The sequence below is a fragment of the Musca domestica genome, unplaced genomic scaffold (assembly GCF_030504385.1).
Source record: "Musca domestica strain aabys unplaced genomic scaffold, Musca_domestica.polishedcontigs.V.1.1 45, whole genome shotgun sequence".
NCBI lineage: Eukaryota > Metazoa > Arthropoda > Insecta > Diptera > Muscidae > Musca > Musca domestica.
In genome coordinates, this window is record NW_026712335.1 from 4,461,520 (window position 1) to 4,485,470 (window position 23,951).

General features: G+C 35.2%; 2 protein-coding genes across 2 annotated transcripts in view; one reads left to right on the top strand and one right to left on the bottom strand.

The window, feature by feature from the left end:
• The window catches only part of LOC101892253 (protein alan shepard), a 708,170-nt gene that overhangs the window by 618,804 nt on the left and 65,415 nt on the right, over positions 1-23,951 (bottom strand). The window lies entirely within an intron of this gene.
• LOC131804504 (uncharacterized) lies at positions 10,519-12,986 on the top strand. The gene is made up of 2 exons (XM_059127480.1): positions 10,519-12,791; positions 12,854-12,986. The coding sequence occupies exon 1, from the start codon at positions 11,065-11,067 to the stop codon at positions 12,712-12,714; it is 1,650 nt and encodes a 549-aa protein (XP_058983463.1). The 5' UTR covers positions 10,519-11,064; the 3' UTR covers positions 12,715-12,791; positions 12,854-12,986.

The window sequence follows — 23,951 nt, forward strand, 5'->3', positions numbered from 1 at the left end:
GAAAAACAAAACTTGCGAAGACTAAACTGTTCAGCTAGGATTTCGTCAGCTGTTTGTCGTAGCTCACCCATACGCGGAGAAAGCAGCAGAGTCAATTTCGCTAAATCATCAAAATAACGAATATCGGGAGGTAGTGTTATATGAGGGCAATACGAAGTAGGTCCACGTCTTCGTATAGCCCTCATATAGCAGACAACTTTCTGTTGTAGGCTGTAATATCCATTACAAACTTCAAATACCAAATTTGAAACAATTCCGTTGAATAATGTCATATAAATCACCAAAATACCGATAAAGGAAGGTACCATTATATGGGGACTATACCTAAACGTGGCCCTACATGGCCTATTTTCAATACCAAAAGTCAGGCACATTTTAAATAGATTTATGAAAAATTTTATAAACCTACTTCATTTCGTTCGAAAGCTAGAGTGATTTCCACAGACGGACAGATGGATAGACGGACGGACATCGCTAAATCGGCATAGCATTTTATGCTGATCAACTTTAACGTTGTGGGGTATAAAATGTATATTTCGAGGTGTAACAAATGAAATGACCCTCCATACTATGGTGGAGGGTATAAAAACAAGTTAAAAATATCAGTCGGTTTTGACCTCAGCCAATATTCGATTATTTATAAAGATTTTGATTTTTGTTAAGATTATTCAAACTGTTGACTCTCTATAGAATAAGTTCCGAAAGAATGGGCCAGTAATTCTACATTTCGTACTGGACCTAAATACATATGATATAAATATTTGGACGTGCCATGTTTGGACTATATAGGTTACCTCCTTCACTTTATAATTTGAAGACAATCGGACTCTTATATCACATTTTATGAGAATTATAGCACTGATGCAAATATTAGAATTTGCAAAGTTGGTAAAGTTGGTAAAATCGGATTATCGTTTCTCTTTCTGTGCAGTAAAATAGTTTTTTTTTTTTTTTTTTTTTTTTTTGAAAATTTCGACCTTTTGTGGGGTAGGTACCAAAAGGAGTGGACCGATATTACCCATCTCCAAACTCGATCTATGTTCAATAACAATATTACGATGTACCAAGTTTGGACCAAATCGCATACTCCCTTCGAGAGTTATCGTGCGCAACAGCCAGGAAGACAGGCAAACAGGAGGACAGACAACGCTAGATCAACCCCACATGTCCTGAAACGGATTTGGTCCAAAGATGATGCACGTTTTGGTCGTATCAAATAATATATACCCTCTCTAGCCATATGACCGAGGGTATAAAAATTTTATACTGCATAGAAAATGAAAAGGTAATTCGATTTTGCTCCAACTTTGCAATCCTAATATTTGCATCAGTGTTAGTTCAGGTGCAAAAATGGAAACCCGAAGTATACCAAGTCTAGTACCATTTAGCACTTTTCGTATTCATATGAAAAGGATTTCCAAAACTAACACATAATCTCAAACCTACCCACCAGCAGTGGTCCCATCCGTTCACCCAAACCCAAATTATACCAAATTTAGTACCCTTTAGTTCCGAAACGCTTTCTTATATGTGATTCTTATATGAACCTTTAAATTTTACGTTTTGTACTCAATACAAAACAAACTCTGCACAAAAATTTAAAATTTCCAACTCAATACATAAATCTCCTTCCGCAAATATCAAATTTAGTATCATTTTGAGCTTTTCGTACTTTTTTAGTACATGTTCCCAAAACGACTTCCAAGTCTCACCCCTATACTAATACCAAATATCGGATTTAAAACGCAAACCGAAGTTAGTACCATTTAGTACAATTTTTATATGTTATACACATTTGCCAAAGTGCCAGTTTGTTACCACCTTATTCACTAGCAGTGGCCTCTGTACCAACGTTTCAAATTTACATTCCCATCCGTGCCCTATAACTAAATTGCATGCCATTTAGTAGATTTTAGTAAAGTTACTACACTCAATTAATACTAGTTGCGAGATTTGAGCTCTTTCCGTTAGCATAATACCAAATGGTACCAAGTTTAGTGTTTTTCGTACCTTTACCTTACCGTTCAAATTTATTCCAAATTTGAGAGTTTTAGATCTATCTGTTTCCCTTATACAATGGTTTAAATTCTTAGTACATTTTAGTACTTCTGCTGCACTTGCAGTTCTAATATCCGAAAACCCTGCCATATCTCAGCCCTACATAATAAAATTGGTTCACATGCTGAATTTCCAGATTCCTGCCTCAGCCGCTTCGCCCGGGCGTGAAATAAAATAGTCAGCCGACTATGATTTTTTTGAAATTTTTAAAATTTTGTGGGGTAGTACAAAATGGGGTAGAACGATATATTCCATTTTCAGTATAGACAAAAATATTGGGATGTGAAAAGTTTGAATAATATCTCACATGGAGTTGCACGGTAAGGAGGTTTTTTATTATTATTTAAAACTGTGACCTTTTGTGAGAATAATAAAATATTGTCCACTTTCGATCCTGATAAATATCTGATCTAAATATTACTATGTGCCAATTTTAAGCTATATCAAGTACTCCCTTGGCTTAATATTAAAATTGTTTTTTTTTTTTTTATTGGAAAATGTTTGGAACTATTATTGGGGAGATACCAGAAAGAGTAGATCGATAGGTAAAACTGTTGGAGTTTGTGAAGGTTAAAGACAATCAGACATAGATCTCTCATATTATTAGAGTTGGTATTATTCAATAAGTAAAAAAGCAGCTAAGTTCGACTGAGCCGAACTTTTTATTCCACCAACCATTTGGAAGAAAGTTGAATATTTTTAAGAAAAACTCCGTCGACAAATACCGTTCTTATGAAAATCGTTATATGGGGACAATACGAAGATGTGGTCCTGTATGAGTAATTTTTGTTCTAGGCTGTAGTAACAGTTCCGAACTACAAATACGAAATTTAACACAATTTCGGAGCATAATGTTGCAATAATCATGAAAATACCGAATTTCTGCGGGTTTCGTTATTTGGGCGCTATGCTAAAACGTGGACCTATATAGATAACTCTCTTCTAGGGCATAAAGTACTCCGAAGGAACCCCTTGTGTGGATTTTGAGACAATTCCATTAACAAATTTTGCTGAAATCATTGAAATACTGAATATCGGAGGGTACGTTACATAGGGGCTAAACGATATCGTAGACCTATATAGACATTTCTCTTCTAGGGCATAAAGTACTCCGAAGGAACCCCTTGTGTGGATTTTAAGACATTCAACAATATGGCTGAAATCATCAAAATACCGAATATCGGGACGTGCCGTTATATGGTGGTTATACGATATCGTGGGCTTATATAAAAATTCTCTCTCAGAGGGTAAAGTACTTACAAAGAACCCCTTGCGTCGAGTTTCAGACAATTCTATTGAAAAATGTGGCTAAAATCATCAAAATACCGAATATCGGGGGGTCCGCTATATCGTGGACCGATATAGCCCATATTCGAACTTGATCTAAAAGAAAGATTTGTGCAAAATTTTAGCTTCCTATCTTGTTTCGTTTTTTATACCCTCCACCATACTATGGAGGGTATATTAATTTTGTCATTCCGTTTGTAACTCCTCGAAATATTCATGTCAGACCCAACAAAGTATATATATTCTTGATCAGTATAAAATTCTAAGACGATTTAGCCATGTCCGTCTGTCTGTCTGTGTGTCTGTCTGTCTGTCTGTCCGTCCGTCTGTCTGTCGCTATCTTTCGAACAAATTGAGATAGAAGGCTAAAATTTTGCACACATGTATTTTTTCCCAGTAGGCAGGTTAAGTTCGTAAATGGGCCATGTAGGTCCAAGTTATCCTATAGCCCCCATATAACGGTACCTCCCGATATTCGGTATTTTGATGATTTTAGCGACATTATTCACCGGAATTATTTCAAATTTGGCATTTGAAGTTTGTAATGGATGCTATAGCCTAAGACAGAAAATTATCTGTGCAGGTTCACGTGTTCCTGTAGCCCCCATATAACGGTACCCCCCGATATTCGGTTTTTTGATGATTTTAGCGACATTGTTTACCGGAATCGTTTCAAATTTGGTATATGAAGTTCGTAATGGATACTTCATCCAAAGTCAAAGAATGAGCCAAGTAGGTCCATGTCTTCATATAGCCCTCATATAACGGTACCCCCCCCCCCATATTCGGTATTTTAATGATTTTAGCGGCGTTATTTACAGGGATTGTTTCAAATTTCGTATGTGAAGTTCGTAATGGATACTTCAGCCCATCCCAGAAAATTGTCTGTGCAGGTCCACGTCTTCGTATAGCCCCTATATAACGGTACCCCCATATTCGGTATTTTGACGATTTTAGCTACATTATAAACAGATTTTTCTTCAAGTTTCGCATTTAAATATTGTAATAATTTATGACAAAAGTTGCCTATGCAGGCCCACGTCGTCGTATAAGCATTCCGTATTTTTACGATTTTAACAGAATTTTTAACGGGTTTTATTTTTTGGTAATTGCCAAATTTGTACCAAATGGTGGAGGGTATTAAAAGTTCGGCCCGGCCGAACTTACAGCTTTTTTACTTGTTCTTTTTGACTCTAGCATGATTACAACAGGCGGACGGACGGTCAGGTCTAAATCGTCTTAGAATTTTGTTGGGTCTGAAATTATTATTTCGTTGAGTTTCAAACGGAATGACGAACTTAATATACCCTCCATACTATGTATGGTGGAGGGTATAAAATGTTTACCCTTTTTGGGGAAGGTGGGAAGAGTGGGTCAATGTTGTTCATTTTCGCACTTATCCTATGTCTTACCCAAATATTATATATTTCGGATACTCGTCTCGCTCAATAAGAAATTTGTTTTTCTTTGCAGAATTTTAAAAATTTTCGGAGGTACCTGAAGAAATTAACCAATAGAGTCCATCCAACCAAACCAAACACGTTCCATGTTTGGTAAAAATATTACGATATACCAAGCTTGTGATGCCAAAATTTGCATTGTTTTACTTAAAGTCGTCTCAATAACTTTATTATATTCGAGAATATAGCTCTTCTACTCAATTTTCTTTCTAGATAAAAGCACTACTTGAACCAAAGAATCTAACTTTTATCCTCCTTGTTTCAAAATGCCTTCACAAAGTCAAATGACAATATATTCACCGTCCAATTTTTGCACTTAAGTTTGTCAAATTTAAAATGTCATTCAAATGAATATGAATGAATGAATGAATGACATGTAAATGCAAGGCAGCGGGAGAGGGAGGGAGAAAGGAAAATCTCACATAAATCCGAAAACAATAAAGTTTTCAAAACAAACTTGGCTTTCTTAACGAAAAATTCTAAAAAAAAAAGTTTTCTTGGATATCTTCTCTTTGTTTGCTGTTAAGTTGCAATGTGTTGTTGGTTTCCACAATGCACTGCTCGCAAACAATCCTTGAAAAATAAAAAGGAAACAGATTCAAAGTGAAATGAATAGGAAAATATAGAAGAGAAAACGAAGAAACAAAAACGAAGAAACATATTTAAGGAAAACCTGGTTGGGGCTGCTGTTGTTCTTCGCGGCCGTAGATTTAGTGAGATGTGGCAGCGATTGTGTTGGGCTGAGATTCTCAAGAATAAATGTCAAGTGTTGCCTTAAAATATACCAATGTGAAAAGTAGTAAGAAAAGCAAAAACAACAACAGCAGCAAAATATAAAGTGTATATTTTCTGAGTGTTTCGCTAGGTTGTGTGCTGCCGAAAGGCCATGGAAAGTGCTGTGGCACGTTAAAACTCAACAACGTTGAAAGCAGGTACCACAAAAAAGAAAAAATTAAAAACAAAAATAAAATACATTCAACAAAACCAAGTCAAAAGCCTGAAATCTCAACGAAACTAAGGTGTAAGTCGTCTCTTTGACTTTGGTAAGTTGTTATTTGTGCGACCTCCTCCCCTCCCCCTCCCTCACAACACTCCAACAAAGAAATATGGCAACATAAATATTATTTTTAAATATTCATCTTCAGAGCAAACAAAAGATGTCACCACCAACGCCCGCCCCATCCCACAAATGTCAGGATGACGCCAACAAAATGTTAAAATGTGACTACACCAAATTCTATGCCTGTCCAAGCAACAAGTCTCCTGTCTTTTTAGACTTTTGGTCACGATTAAAAATTTAAAAGCTTTACTTATGAACCATAAATTATTTGTTTTGGAATATAAGAGGATTTTTAAGTTTTGCCTTGTTAAGGCGAAGATCATATGTTTTATGATTTAAGTGTTTGTTTTCTCTTCCGAGACGAGCTTAATGATCTGAAATTTGCAGTGAAAAGGAAAGCCAGATAGACACTATCACACACTCACCACTATGCGACGCGTTTCGCCGTTGGTTAAGCGGCTCATCAGGCATATTTGATGTGGATGATGGCTTACAAGGGCCGTTCTCTGGAAAGTAGTATATATTTCGAACTTATTGCAAATTAGCATATGCGAATTATACACTAGAAACTCTCCAGGTTCGACTCAAGTTCTATTGGCAGATCTTTCTCACAGCAACGTTTTTTTTTTTTTTTTTGTTTTTGTAGTGATGGATTTTTTGTCCACAACAACTACATTGCTTCCAATGCATACACTTGTTTTAGTGCTGCTTTAGGAAGACGGGTTAATGGCTCTGAACGTAGAGACGGCAACTTCTAGTTGGCTGCACACAGAGGTCCGCGGTTCAAATCCCACAGCCAGGCTCGGCTGAATTTTTGAGTTTTGCCTTGTTAAGGCGAAGATCATATGGTTTATGATTTAAGTGTTTGTTTTCTCTTTCGAGACGAGCTTAATGATCTGAAATTTGCAGTGAAAAGGAAAGCCAGATAGACACTATCACACACTCACCACTATGCGACGCGTTCCGCCGTTGGTTAAGCGGCTCATCAGGCATATTTGATGTGGATGATGGCTTACAAGGGCCGTTCTCTGGAAAGTAGTATATATTTCGAACTTATTGCAAATTAGCATATGCGAATTATACACTAGAAACTCTCCAGGTTCGACTCAAGTTCTATTGGCAGATCTTTCTCACAGCAACGCCGCTTAACCAACGGCGAAACGCGTCGCATAGTGGTGAGTGTGTGATAGTGTCTATCTGGCTTTCCTTTTCACTGCAAATTTCAGATCATTAAGCTCGTCTCGAAAGAGGATTTTTAGTTGGGCGTTGAGTGAAAAGAGTTTCTGTGAAATTGATTTACTTGCAATCGGTTGTGACATTTTATTAGATTGATAAGTTTTAGAAACAATTTAAACTTTCTCATTTTGAACAAAGTTAATATCTGAAAATTTTCTTAAGGCTCCAAAAATTTTGAAATATTGTTACATAGACCAATCACAAAATAAATTTCTTGGAGATAATAATGCTTTAGTTTAAGCTTCTTTGTGCAGAATTAGAAATGTCAGACAACTTTTGGGGAGATATTGAAGGAAGTTATATACTTGGGTCCCAGCCAACACTAGAAAATAGCTCCTGACTCCCAGGTTTTAAGGTAAATTAAAGACGTTGATGACTTGCCGATAGAAAATTAAAACTGCAAGCCACAGTGTGATGAATTACAACATTTAGTTACAAAGTCTTAAAATTTGTATGGAAAACATAAAGCTATGAAAAAACAAGTAAGCAAAGGCTATAGTCGTGCCGGGCCGACCTTGTGATTCCCTACAACACTACAATATGTTAGAAGTTATGTCCAAATCCATTTTGGAAGATTTCGCTTTTGAAATTATGTCACGGAGCACTGACCAGATATTACCCTTAGCATTTGGAACAGGGACATTTGTCCAATATTTACACACTCCGTCGTGCTGTTAGTTGTTGTGATCCATTTTATAGCTATATTTAATCCAGTGGTCATCCAAAATGCTAAGACTCTTCCTTGTCCATAACTCTCTTCTCAGGCGGGTCGATTGGCTTCAATTGTACGATCAGAAATTTTTTTTCTATTTTTGGTCCATTTTAGCCCCTAAACATATTGCGGACATCTTTGGAAATAATAGCATTAGCCCTTCTGAGCCTAACCCTACCCTTGTGAAAATATTCGTGAGGATCAGACGATAATTGCAGACTGTATATAATAACCAAAACCTGTGTTGTAAGGTGAAAAAATATTACAAAATATACACTTTAATATTATAAGTCAAAATGAAAAAATCGCATGCGATAAAATTTATGAAAAAATTAAAAATTGTCACAAAATACTACAAAATCTATAAAAACACCATTATTGGCACCTTTTTATGCTGTTTTTTCTAGATTTTATTCTCTTATGCCAATAGGGAATTCTGAATTGACAAAATTGGTAAAAATCGGTCCAGCCGTTCTTCATATATAAGCATTCCAGCTAACATCCCCTTCTTTTGTATATATGTATTTTATATACATCGCTATATATATCCGATATATTTACCATCGGCATCTACGTAACGGTCAGGATTGACCTGTTCGTCTATTTGTGATTTCTCCGGGATTAAAAATATTCGCGGTTTAATGGAAAATTTGAAATTTATTTAACAGAAATGTTATGGTCTATTTCACCCACTAAATATTACCCGATGACCATCAAAATTGGAAGGCTTCTGCCCAGCCTGAAGCTCTAGCCCCATGCTAACTTCCGCTTCGATTGGTCCAAAAGTGCGTCCTGTAGAGTAACTGCAAAATCAGGATTTTTTTCAGTTTTTGGTCCATTTCAACCCCTAAATATTATGCGATCATCTCCAAAAGAAATAGGGTTCTAATCTGGCTCTAGCCCGACCTCCATTCTAAATTTCGTGAAGATCGGGCTATAATTGCGACCTGTAGAGTGATTACAAATTAACATGGACAGACGGACGGACATACATAGCTAGATCGACTCAGCTCGGCGAGATAGGAAGATCCATATATAGGTTCCTATATGTGGGAAACCAATATTTCGAGGTGTTACATAATTTTTGGCCCAATCAAACTTATAATACCCCCAACACATAGTGTTGAGGGGTATAAAAACTGAAAAGGTTTTTGGTTATATCCATTGTACAATAAAAAGGTATGGTAGAGCTACCAGCTGATTACAATTTTTTTCTAAGTGTGCCCGACTTATGCCAATTTTGTGTATTTATTTATTGTTTTAAAAAAATAAAAACAAAATATTTTCAAAATCAATGAATGGAAGAAGCTTAAATTGCGGGGCGCTTACTAATGATATTAACCAGATATGCCACGGAATTGAAAGATTGAAATCTTAGGATCATAATTTTAAGAGATTATTCAGGCATTTCTTTCATCTTTCCACAGATTTTAAAAATAAAAATGAACAAAAAATATCAAATGAAAATGAAATGAAAACAACTTGTTGGATATAATTTTGAATTATTCTCACAGGAAGCGGGCATAGCCTCAGGGCTGTATTTATGCAATTTTACGAAGCTGTTCTACCTCCTTATTGTACCATGGTTATATCTATATATTTGACGTAAAAGTACCCCAAAAACTTTCCTTTTCGTTGAAAAAACAAAACAAGTTAAAAAGTATGAATCGGTTCCGCCCTCAGTCATTCATCGATTATTTAAATATATTTTGACTTCAGTTATGTATATACAAACTGTTGACCCTCTATCGAGAGGGTTCTGAGGGAATGGGCCAATATCGTCTATTTCGTATCGAACCTAAATAAATACGATATAAATATGGGGTAACTTGGTAACAGGTTGGTAACTCTCTTCACTTTAAATGACATATGTGATAATTTTTAGAAAATCTTAAAATTTTCTTCTGGTTTTTCGTTTGGCTCGAGGTCAGAATTTAAAAAACAGACGAATTTGTTTTTTTATATATTAATTTATTTGTCCGATATTTCGACTATCTTCGATAGTCATCATCAGGGATTTGACTTGAAAAAACAATTAACATTTAGTATAAATAAATAAAACAAAACACTATAACGATAATTACATTGGATTTTAACTCTTCTGTTTTTAAGTTCTCTGATGCAGCTTTTCCATCCTTTCCTTTTTACTCGAATTTTCCAACTAATTTTTCTTATGCTTTTCGATGACATTTCTATAAATTTGAGCACAATGTTCCGTGTCAGTTTTGTAGTTCATTCGTTTATTAGGAGGTACATTTATAATATGTAGCATTTCTAACATGTACCTACGTTTGTAGTTATTTTCTTGTGCCAAGATGTCGACATCTTTGAAATTGGGCGTATGTCCTTCTTGTTGGCAATGGGCAGCAAGGGCAGTTTTTTGCTCTATGGGTTTAGTTTTTGTCTTTTGGTCCGATTTATGAGAGCTAATACGAGTTTTTAATTTAGATTTTGTTGTCCCAACATATGCCTTCTGACATACGTTGGACCCGTCCCCATTACATTTAATCTTATAAACAGCAACTTTCCTCATTAAGTGCAGAGAAACAGGTATAATTCCAAATTTTATTTCTAACACCACAAAGAATGTTTTTGACTTATTTAAAACAAATAAACAAATACCAACAAATGTAAAAACATCGTTAGACACAATCACCTATAACTTCCACACATAAGTACTTAAACTATTAATACAGCAGAAACATAAGCAAGTCAACATTACAAGAAATACTCTTACAAACATTAAAGCTCAACTCAGGGACCAATTAGATGCAGACGACTTAATATTACTCACAGAAAGTGAGAATATCATTTCTCACTCTCAAAGCACAAAACAGAAATCTATACACACCAACAAACTAGACGCATTAAAACAACAACAACACTGTCAACTGAACATACAACACAACAAGGAATGGTTCGTAAATAAAACAGATACTGACATACCCAACAACGTTGAATGGTTGCTGTCTCTTGGGCCGAAGTTCTCTTTGCCAACAACAAAAACGACGTTCCCCTTGTTTGATATTATCGCTGAGGGAGAAGAGTGCATTCAAACGTTGGATAACAGAGAACAACAAGAGAATGCGAGAATAAATTTTATTACTCTGATAAATGACCACACGAGGAAAACGACATTAGGGAAAAGAGATCGGTTTGTTCTAAACACAGTGGACCAAACGGCGAAATTTTTGAAACAAAATAAAGAATTATTAATATTAAATGCAGACAAGGGTGGAAAAACTGTTGCCATGTCAAAAACAGAATATGATTCAAAAATGAACGCAATTTTAATGGACATGTGTACTTACAAACGTGTAAGAAAAGACCCAACAACAGGACTACAAGAGAAAAACAATAAATTAGTTACAAAATTATTTGAGTTAAAACTAATTGACGAGAAAGTGAAATATAACTTAATAAATAGAACGTCAATACCACCAAAGATATATGGATTGCCCAAAATCCATAAGGAGGGAACACCACTACGACCAATATGTTCATTTACAAATTCGCCGACTTATGAGTTATCCAGATATATATCAAAAATCCTAAAAGTATTGACAGTTGATTCAAAATACAACATTAAAGATGCAATAGACTTCAAATCCAGGATTAATAATCAACATATTGAAGATGACGAAATTTTAATTTCATTTGACGTGATTTCCTTGTTCCCAAGCATTCCAGTAAACTTGGCTATTAGTGCTATTAAAGATAGTTGGTCTATTATAAAGGAACATACACATATACCAATGGATCTTTTTATTGACATTTTGACAACATGTATTAAGGACGCTAGATATTTCGCATATAAGGATAAGATATATGAACAACAAAAAGGCATGCCGATGGGCTCACCTATTTCACCAATCATTGCTGATATAATAATGGAGAAACTTCTTGACGAAACTATGAACAAATTGACTATCAAACCCAGATTCTTGACAAAATATGTGGACGACATATTTTGCATCGTAAAAAAGGAGGAAGTGGAAAATACACTTAAGACGCTGAATATGTACAACAAACAACTACGGTTTACGATGGAGAGTGAATTGAATAATCAGTTACCATATCTAGATAGCTTAGTACAAAGAGAAGGAAAAAAGTTGTTATTAGATTGGTACCAAAAGCCAACAGCCTCGGGTAGATTAATTAATTACCATTCAAAGCATCCGCGACGTATAAAAATCAACACGGCCACAAACTTTATCCAAAGGGTCTTGAAAATAAGTGACAGAAAATTCCATGCAAAGAACAAAATCAAAATCATAAAGATTTTAAAAATGAATGACTTCCCTAGTAACATTGTTAATGAATTGATTAAACGCGCCGAGGGTAATAGAGCATACCAAAATACAAAATTAGTGGAAAAGACATATAAAAGATCTACATATATACCAGGGTTTTCGGAAAGATTTTCTTCATCAAACATGTACAACAGTGAGAAGTATCAATTGGCATTCAGAAGCAGTAACACCAACAATAATTTCTTTAGTAGAACTAAAACAAAAATTCCACACGAGGATAAATCTAACGTCGTTTATAAGATTAAATGTAATGGGGACGGGTCCAACGTATGTCAGAAGGCATATGTTGGGACAACAAAATCTAAATTAAAAACTCGTATTAGCTCTCATAAATCGGACCAAAAGACAATAACTAAACCCATAGAGCAAAAAACTGCCCTTGCTGCCCATTGCCAACAAGAAGGACATACGCCCAATTTCAAAGATGTCGACATCTTGGCACAAGAAAATAACTACAAACGTAGGTACATGTTAGAAATGCTACATATTATAAATGTACCTCCTAATAAACGAATGAACTACAAAACTGACACGGAACATTGTGCTCAAATTTATAGAAATGTCATCGAAAAGCATAAGAAAAATTAGTTGGAAAATTCGAGTAAAAAGGAAAGGATGGAAAAGCTGCATCAGAGAACTTAAAAACAGAAGAGTTAAAATCCAATGTAATTATCGTTATAGTGTTTTGTTTTATTTATTTATACTAAATGTTAATTGTTTTTTCAAGTCAAATCCCTGATGATGACTATCGAAGATAGTCGAAATATCGGACAAATAAATTAATATATAAAAAAACAAATTCGTCTGTTTTTTAAATTCTGACCTCGAGCCAAACGAAAAACCAGAAGAAAATACATTGATCAAAGGTCAACAATAACTATACAAATCTTAAAATGTGCGTGGGGTACCAGATATAGTCGACCGAAGTATTCCATTTTCATGCTTCATCTAATACATATAAAAATATTGCTATGGGCAAAATTACAAGAAAATCGAACATTTTTATCCTAATTTTGGCGGAAACATAACTTCCATATTCAGCTCAGGTCTCTGGTTGAAGATATAGCATTTGTGAATGAGTTACCAGAAGGGGTATATATCATCTTCACAAACATATGTTGTGTTAGCAAAAATGTTTGTATGTGTAAAGTTTTGGCGAGAGATGTATGCTTATTTCATTTACTGTGAGCGTTTCGTTTTTCAAAATCTTGAACGCTATATGGGGGTTGGCACCAAAAGAAATGGTCTACCATTTTTATAACATATCTTGTGTTGATGGAAATATTGATATGTACCAAGGAATCGGATATTAATTTCGAGTTTTATGAGCTTCACAGATATTCAAATTTTTTACCATTTCAGGGGGAGGTACCAGAAGGAGTGGACGTATACATTCCATCTTTACATCAGACCTCGTGTTAGTAAAAATAATGGCATTTGTGATATTTGAAGACAATTTATAATTATTTAAAATACTGAACCTTTGTACTTCATGGAGTGGACCGATGTTGTTCCTTTTTAGCACCTGACCTAGTGCTGATGAAAATATTATATATTATAATATTGCAAATTTAGAGCAAAACTGGATTATCCCTTCTCTTTCTGTGTATGAAGGGTTTTTTTTTTGAAAATTTCGACCTTTTGTGGGGGAGGTAGCAGAGGGAGTGGTCCGATATTGCCCATCTCCTAACTCGATCTAAGTTTGATAATAATATTACGATGTACCAAGTTTGGACCAAATCGGAAACTACCTTTTATAGTTATCGTGCGCACCAGGCATACATTGCAAGATTTGGTCCAAAGCGACTTAGGATCTAAAACCGTTATTTCAATGAGGCACATTTTGGCCGTATCAAATGTTATACAGCGTTAGAGGAAAAAACTACAGTCAATTTGAGACTCCTGTCATTTCTAAGTCACTCGTCCGACAGCTGTTAAAAATATTTCAGCGAAAGCTCATTATATTGTTTACAAGCGTACAAAAGCATTTCGGTGAGAATTTTCCAGAAGAAAAGTTGGCCGCAGACCTCGACCATTCCGACAGGAATTAGCACCCTCGCTCTTAGCACACACCAGCCAAGAATGGTTATAAAACAAAATGAGGTCCCTCGCTTCATTTCTAGCTCACAATGGCCACCAAAATCTCCGGATACCAATTCGTTGGAGTATTGTGTCTGGAGTATTTTGGAAAGCAAGGTTGGCACTAAAAAATACCAAAGTGTCGATCACCTCAAGCAAGCGATTCGCTGGGAATGGGCCAAAATACCGCAGACCAACATTCAAGCAGCGTGTGACGGTTTCATTGGCCGTTTAAAGGCCATAATTCGTGTCAAAGGTGACCAATTCGCACAAATCTAAACTTATTCTAAAATTTGATGCAATTTCCGACATTTTTTGTTTCCATTCAATAAAATTTAAAAAAAAAATGTAAAAATTATGGCGTTTGACTTTGTTGCAGTTTTTTTATCTCACCTTGTAGTGCACTCATATTTGTTGCAAATTAATTTGATTTGAGTTGATATCCCACCTTTTGCCTAAAGTCCTCCACAAGTTTTTCATGTGATTCATGTAATGATTAAATTCGCCTAATTTTAAATGGAATATCTATGCCAGGACTATTTTTAATCTTGGTAACAGTACTTTGACGTCATGGCAAAAAAACTAGCAGTTGTTTCATTATGTTTAATGCTGTATCTATGAATGTGTGTGTGCAGAAGCCATCTATTCTTATGTTGAAATTAACATACACTGACTCACACAAATGCAAATCATTGCATTTTAATCAGTGTTAGCTTTGCGCGCGTGTGTGTGTGTATGTGTAAATGTTGAATATATTTGCAAATGCATTCGGATGTATAATAGATGGGGTAAGTCTGTAACTTACGCTACGCTTTGGACGAAATCCGTTTCAGGAAATGGGATCACAATACTCTCATAAAATTATAATTCCCCATTGTTCTTCAACGTTCGAAATTGGCCATATTTGATGCAGATGGGATATGAAGGTCAATTTTTTATGATACGTCTCATAAAAAAGAGTATATTTGTTTATATGGGCTTTAGTAAGTCTGTAAATGGAAAAGAAACTGTAAGTTTCTATTTTGTTGTTCTTTTTTCAACATGAGGCGTTTCTATACCTCCCCACAGATAGGTCACCTCTTAGGGCTATGAATCTAATATCAACTTAATACTGATATGCAGTTTGGGTATATAGGAAACCGTCTATGGGTCTATTTATTTTTATACCCTCCACCATATTATGGAGGGTATATTAACTTTGTCATTCCGTTTGTAACTCCTCGAAATACTCATGTCAGATCCAACAAAGTATATATATTCTTGATCAGCGTAACATTTTAAAACGATTTAGCTCTGTTCGTCCGTCCGTCTGTCTGTTGTAATCACGCTATCTTTCGAATGAATTGAGATAGATGGCTAAAGTTTAGCACACAAGTTTTTTTTTTCGATGACTCTTTGGGCCCATTCCAATCGACAAGGCTTGTCCGCAGGCAACATTCTTTGCGTCAATTGAATTTTGTACGGGAACAAATGCAAATCAATGCGAATAATCCGTTGTAAAGTGGACCGAGCCATGCCCAACTGCTGAGAACGGCGTTTTTGGGATGTTCTTGGGGACCTCTCAACATTGGCTCGTACGGCAGCGATATTCTCGGCCGATCGTCTTGGTCGACTTTTATATGGCTTCCTCGGATTAGAAAGAGCCTTACCAGTTGAAATTGTTTCGTATAAACGCTTAATGGTGTTCTTAGAAGGCGCACTTCTCACATTTTTTAATGTTTTAAAAGCACGTTGAGTTTTCACAATTGACTTCTTCTGTTGAATGTAAATTTCAACTATTTCAGAGCGCTCGCGTGGCATGTATTGGTTCATGGTAAAAATCTGCTTGGACTGGCGCTTCAAACGCGGTATGTCATTAAGCGATGTGACATCTCTGTCAAAAATTATGGCGTTGCCAGATGGGTCCGTCGAATATGGGCAACCCTGTTTTAATCGGTATTTTGACGATTTTAGGTACAATACCCTTCGAAATTTGTTTGTGGTATTTGAAGTTCGCAATGGATGCTACAGCTTGTGACAGAAAATTTTATATGCAGGTGCTGGTCTTCGCACAGCTCCAATATAACGGTACCTCCCTATATACGATATTTTGATGATTTTAGCTACATTATTTACTATTTATTTAAAGTTTCGACTTTGAATATGGTAATGGCTTATGACAAACAATGCCTTTGTAGGTCCACGTCGTATAGACCCCAATATAACGGCTATATTTGGTATTTTTAAAATTTTAACAGAATTAAGAATTTAAGAATTTTATTTTTTGAAAATTTCCAAATTCGGTCCAAATGGTGGAGGGTATTCAAAGTTCGGCCCGGCCGAACTTACTGCTTTTTAACTTGTTTTTCAAAATAGAATACCCATGCAGTGATTTAATATAGATAGATAGATAGATAGATAGATAGATAGATAGATAGATAGAAAGATAGATAGATAGATAGATAGATAGATAGATAGATAGATAGATAGATAGATAGATAGATAGATAGATAGAAAGATAGAAAGATAGATAGATAGATAGATAGATAGATAGATAGATAGATAGATGGAGAACCTTGTAATTGTATTCCATGTACAGGGGCTTTTTTTTAAATATTTTTATGTATGATATTCTGTAGATAGTTACAAAGATCTATTTCTGGTTCTTATAATAAGACCTTCTTTAGTATTTCTGTATATTTTTATACCCTCCACCTTAGAAAGGAGGGTATATTAACTTTGTCATTCCGTTTGTAACATGTATAAATATTCGTCATAGACCCCATAATTTATATATATTCTTAATCAGCATAAAATTATAAGTCGATTTAACGATGTTCGTCTGTCCGTCTGTCTGTTGAAATCACAATACAGGCCACATTATTATTTGCAGGCCCATATAGCTGTACCTCCCGATATTCAGTATTTTGATGATTTTTGCCACATTTTTTATGGATTTATCTAAAAATTGGTTTTTGTTGATCATAATGCGTTCTAGTTCCGGTGGAGAAACATTGCATCTATAAGTCCACGTTTTGGTATAGCCCCCATATAACGGTACCTCCCGATATTCGGTATTTTGATGATTTTTCCCACATTTTTTTCATGGGTTTGTCTAAAAATTGGTATTTGATGGTCATATTGGGTCCTAACATTTCCATTACCCTAAGGTGGTGGGTATTAATTTTTTTTTACTTGCTTTATATAGTTACTTTTTGACACGTTTCATTTAGCACCCTTTTTATACCCATTTTGATGTCTATTCCAACACTCTACAACCGGTACTTATGTACATCCCATATTTTCAGCCTGACTGGGTTAAGTGTTAGTGATGCTAAGTATTTCTCATCTAGTCGTTTTTTTTTCCCGTGGTCTTGCTTCTACATGAATATTTTTAAGTACATGAATTTTGTACCAACCACGGTTCGTTCTGCAACCACAAACTGCCGCCTTTTTTATGGTGACATATAAATGTTAAGCTTTAGATGTATGTGAGTGCTGTGGATATGCCCTTGTCTAAAAATGTAAAATATTCTTTGTTTTAAGAGATGCCAACAGAAATAAAAATATGACTGAGGATGCAAAGTAACATTTAACCATTAAAAAAACGAGTTTAAGTTAAAATTAAACTCTCCTCTGCTAATTGAAATCTTATAACCCCAGAAAGTTGTACATTTTTCAATTAGACCATGTTTTTATACCCTACAACACTTTGTGTTGGGGGTATTATAAGTTTGATTGGGCCAAAAATTATGTAACGCCTCGAAATATTGGTTTCCCATATAGGAAATTATATATGGATCTTCCCATCTCGCCAAGCTGAGTCGATCTAGCCATGTATGTCCTTCCGTCCGTCTGTCCATGTTAATTTGTAATCACGCTACAGGTCGCAATTATGGCCCGATCATCACGAAATTGAAAATGGAGGTGGGGATAGGGCCAGAATAGAACCATATTGCTTTCGTGTGAAATTGTTTTAAATACCTAACAACAGGGAGTACATAAAAATTGGGCAAATGCCCCATGACAACAAGCTAAGGGTAACATCTAAAAAGGGCTCTATGACATCATTTCAATCACGAAGTCTTCCAAAATGGACATATGGGTCTTCTAATATATTGTAGCGTTGTAAGGTATCGCATGGTCGGCCCCGGACGGCTATAGCCTTTGATTACTTGTTAAATAATGAAATTAAATATTTCAGTAAAATCGGCTGTATACTGAAATTAATAGCTGAGTAACCTGGCTTTTCCTCTCAGGAAAACATTTGCCAAGAAGTATGGTCATTGAATCTTCCATTCATGAAAGAAGGCATTAATTTTGTTTAAATAAGATTTAAACTATAAACATATGTTTATGATATTACGCCCTTATTTTGTATCATCAATATGAGAGACAATTTTTATGTCGCCAGCAGGACGTTTTATTCAAGAAAGATAGGGGTTTAATGGAAGCATTCTCCCACTTGCAGAGCATTTGATAAACTCCTCGGTACTTTACGAACATTATCGAGAGATTTTGAAAAAGCCAGGATAGATTATTCCGAAGGAAAATATAGGTCCGACAGCAGGGTTTATCTTAACTGTAATTTATATCTTATCGTGAAATCCTGCACATTTCCAAATTTCGGGGCAAACTTAATCCACACACCGTTCAGGAATTTCCAATGCATCTCTATAAATGTACTGTTTCACCATCATCATCAGTCCTTATTTCTGTGATTTCAACTGGATGGTGCCACTTGCCATACTGAAGGCGAAACAATGGACTTAATGAAAGATCATTGAAACGACATGAAACCAACGACGAGACATTGACCATTGAACTGGCCTCCGTGTTTGTGTGATTTGACGTTACCCGAATATTTTTGTAGGGATACCTGAAGTCATTGGTTTACGTGAATTAATAAATTTAGATTTGTGCGAATCGGTCACCTTTGGCACGAATTATGGGCTTTAAACGGCCAATGAAACCGTGACACCCTACCCGAATGTTGCTCTGCGGTATTTTGGCCCATTTCCGGTGAAGCGCTTGATTGAGGTGATCGACACTTTGGTGTTTTTTAATGCCAACCTCTATTTAGATTACTTTGCGGTGTAAACTTTCAAAACACCGATACACATGTCTTCTTTTTTTTATACCCTCAGCCATATGACTACAGAGGGTATATATCATTTGATACGGTCAAAACGTACCTACTCGAAATAACGGTTTTAGACCCTAGGTCTCTTTGGAATAAAACCGTTTCAGAACATTTGGAGTCGATCTAGCGATGTCCTTCCGTCCGTCTGCCTGTCTGACTGTTGCGCACGATAACTCTCGAAGGGAGTATCCGATTTGGTCCAAACTTGGTACATCGTAATATTTTTGTCAAACTTAGATCGAGTTCGGAGATGGGCAATATCAAGTACCTCCCCCACAAATGGTCAAAATTTTGAATAATAACAACTCTCATAAAATGTGATGTAAGAGCCCGATTGTCTTCAAATTTCACGCATCCCAATATTTATATTAACCCAAGGTCTGGCATTAAGATGGAATATATCGGCCCAATCCTTCTGGTACCTTCCCCACAAATGGTCGAAATTTAAAAAAAATATATATTTTTTTTGCACAGAAAGAAAAGGGATAATCCGTTTTATGCTCCAACTTTGCAAATCTTAATATTTGCGTCAGTTCCAGGTCAGGTGTGAAAAGGGACAATATCGGTCCACTCCATCAAGTACCTCCCCCACAAATGTTCAAAATTTTGAATAATAACAACTCCTATAAAATGTTATGTAAGGGTCTGTTTATCTTCAAATTTCACACAGCCCAATATTTATACGAACCCATGTACTGGTGTTAAGATGCAATATATCGGTCCACTCCTTCTGGTACCTCCCCTACAAAGGCATCCGATTCCATTCCAGACATGGTACATATCAATATTTCCATCAACACAAGCTTTGTCATAAAGATTGTAGAGATCGGACCATTTCTTTTGCTACCTGCTCCATATAGGGTTCAAGATTTTGAATAACAAAACGCTCAAAGAAAACGAAATAAGCATCCAACTCTCTTTCAATTTCACACATACAGACATTTTTGCTTACACAAGATCTGTTGTGAAGATGCTATATATCTGCAAAACCCTTCTGGTACCTCACCCCCAAAGGGACACAATTTTCAATACTCTTATCTGTTATAAATTGCGAAACATACGGCATTCATTTTTTACGGAGTATGTGTAAATTTTTATGTCTCAGTTAGTTTTCAGCCTCTTCGAGTCATTAAAAATATCGTTTTTCGGAAAAGAGGACAGGTATATGCAATTGGACCCACTTAGCACCTTTCATAAGATTTCTGTGGGTATTAAGGCGGTAGTTAACATATCAATTGAGGCCAATATGAGTCTTTGGTCACCCAGTGAAATTAGATTGTAGTATCTTCTTATTTTATTTTTTATTTATTTTTTGTTAATTTCATTGTACATTTTTCATAGATTAGGTAATATGTTCTCTACGTATACAATTCCTTACATAATTTTTATTGTATCGCACATTGCTCTACAATACATGAATGTAGAAAATCCCATCAGGTTACATGTTTCTATTCAAAAAAATAACAACTTTAAATAGTTTGCCAAAAAAAAAAAAAAAAAAAAAAAACAAATAACAATAAATTCTGAGAATTTCACATTTAGAATACTCTGACTCTGACAAAACAAACTTTTTTGAGGGATTAACAAAGAAAAAAAAACTAAACACCAAATATACAAAGAAGATTTCAATGGGGATTTATGAAACCAATATTTAAGGATCTGTAAAAATACAATAATGCTTAAAAGATGAGGTTTGTTCCTTTTTCAAATCTGTTGGGGTTTTTTGTTGTGTGTGTAAACGATTTAACACCTGATGACCAATGCTGAACCTCAATTTACAAACGAACGAATTGGGGACTTTCAAGGATGAAATGTTGTCAACATCAACAAGGTTAGCACACACACACAGACACATTTAACCCCACAATAAAATCTTTATTTGGTTTTGTGGATTTTCAACTCAGAAACAAGTTGAATAGTAACAAAAAGAAAAAAAACATAACATTATGTGTAAATATTTTTGGGATAATGTGGAATTTCCTGTAAGTGGTTGTCTGGCCATTAAAGGGGACCACTAGTAAGGGTTTTGTGACAAAATCCTAAATTTAGAGCACAATCTACTCCGCAAATATTTTTCTACATCGATCAAGGTGATAAGAAAACAGGGATTCCTTCATTAATGAAAAGCCTCAAAGGTTTAATAGCAAAAAAATAAATAATAAATAAATATTAAACGATTTTCAATAAATAAAGGAATCTTCTATAGATGAAAAAAAAAAAACTTTAAAAAATAGTTAGCAAATAGAAAACCTTTTGCGATCTCCACTAAATACAAGAACTTAAAGGTTATAAATAAATTGAATAATCTCAGAGATCTTCATAGAGGGCATGCGAAGATCTGTCATAAATAGAAGACACTAAAACGTTTTTAGTTAATTTAGGATCATCAAAAGCCTTCAAGAACTAGTATACCTTCTGAGGCTCTCAATTAAAAGAAGGGCGTACAATATATAGATAATCCGTACAGTTTATAGCAAACCATATACATTTATAACGGAACTTTAAGAGTCTTTTATGGAAATACAAGTTAAAAAGGCATTCATTGATAAAGGACACAAAGCGTCTTATTATTCATGAGTGTCACATAGCAGTGACATTGTATGTCTAAACAGGGGACCCTAAAGGTCAGAAATTCAACTTATCTAGGATACGAGGTTTTTCCAATATTCAGATATAATTCAACTTATTAACAAGTAAAAATTTCTCAAAAACAATAAAATCCGTTAAAAATTCTGTTAAAATCTTAAAAATACCAAATTTAGATGTTACATTAGGGTCTATACGGCGACATGGACCAGCATAGGTAACCTTTTTCATAAGCCATTACAATATTCAAATGCGAAACTTAACAAAAAAATTGGTGAATAATGTTGCTAAAATCAACAAAATACCGAATATAGGGAGATACCGTTATATGGGGGCTCTACGAAGACGTGGACCTGCACAAACAATTTTCTGTCTTAGGCTGCAGCAACCATTTCGAAATTAAAATACCAAATTTGAAACAATTCCGGTGAATATTGTCGCCAAAATCATAAAAATGCCGAATATCGGGAGGTACCGTTATATGGGAGCTTTACGAAGATATGGACCTGCACAGACAATTTTCTGTCTTAGGCTGCAGCAACCATTTCGAAATTAAAATCCCAAATTTGAAACAATTCCGATGAATATTGTCGCCAAAATCATAAAAATACCGAATATCGGGAGGTACCGTTATATGGGGACTATACCAAAAATGGCCCATTTTCAATACCAATACCAAGTCCTGCAGACATAATATACATTTGAGTAAAATTTTATCAATCTACTTCAATTAGTTCGGAAGCTAGAGTGATTTCCACAGACGGACAGACGGACGGACATGGCTAAATCAACATAAAATTTTATGCTGATCAAGAATATATATACTTTGTTGGGGTCTAAAATGTATATTTCGTGGTGTTACAAAAGGAATGACAAACTTAATATACCCTCGATACTATGGTGGAGGGTATAAAAATAAGACAATCAATCGAATTTGCCGATAGAGGTATACTCTCAACCAATGTACGTTTATATAAATATATTTTAACTTTCGTTATGATTATTCAAACTGTTGACCTTTATACAGTGACGGTTGCAAAGAAGTGGGTCAATATTATACACTTCGTATTTGACATAAGTTTGATAGGAACGTTGCAACGTCCCAGGTTTGAAATATATCGACCACTTCCTTCACTTTATCTCAGATAATTGAAATTTCTTGGAAACTTTTGAAATATAATGTACCGAAGTATTTCACTTCATCTAATGCTGATAAAAATATTGGAATGTGCAAAACGAAAATCGAACATTTATTTCCAATTTTATGTGAATAATTTTGTGGAGGAGGCACCACAAGGACTGGACCGATAAATCCCATATTCACATCAGTATTCTGGTTAGGAGAAGTAATAAGATTTACAAATAACAAGATTTACAATTGCGGACTTATTAGATATGAGATTATTGACAATTAAAAAGCAGCTATGTCCGGCCGTGTCGAATTTTTAATACCCCTTCACCATTTGGAAGAAATTTGAAAATTTTTAACCGTTATATAGGGGCTATACGAAAACGAGGTCCTGCATAGATAACTTACTATCATAGGTTTTAGCACCCACTATGAACTTCTAAAACGATATTTAAAGCAATTCATGCCTTTAAGGTTTCTAAAATCATAAAAATAGCGAATATTGCGTGGTTCCGTCATATGGGGCCTATACGAAGACGAGGGCCTGCATGTGTATTTTTTTGTCACAGGCTGCAAATACGAAATTCCGACGAATAATGTCCCTAATATCATCAAAATACTGAAAATCGGTAGGTACCATTATAAGGGGGCTGTACGAAAACGTGGACCGAAATGCACAAATTTAACCTGCCTACTGACAAAATACATGTGTGTGCAAAATTTTAGTCTTCTATCTCAAATCGTTCGAAAAAGTGATTACAACAGACAGACAGATGGTCATCGCTAAATCGGCTTTGAATTTACATTGATCCAGAATACATATACCTTATAGGAACGGAATGACAATGTTAAATTACCCCTATAGAATGGTGGAGGGTATACAAATGGGTTTGTGGGGGAGGTGCCAAA

Excerpts from the sequence above, each read along its gene's own strand:
- LOC131804504 (XM_059127480.1), top strand. The coding sequence starts at position 11,065 with ATGTCAAAAACAGAATATGATTCAAAAATGAACGCAATTTTAATGGAC.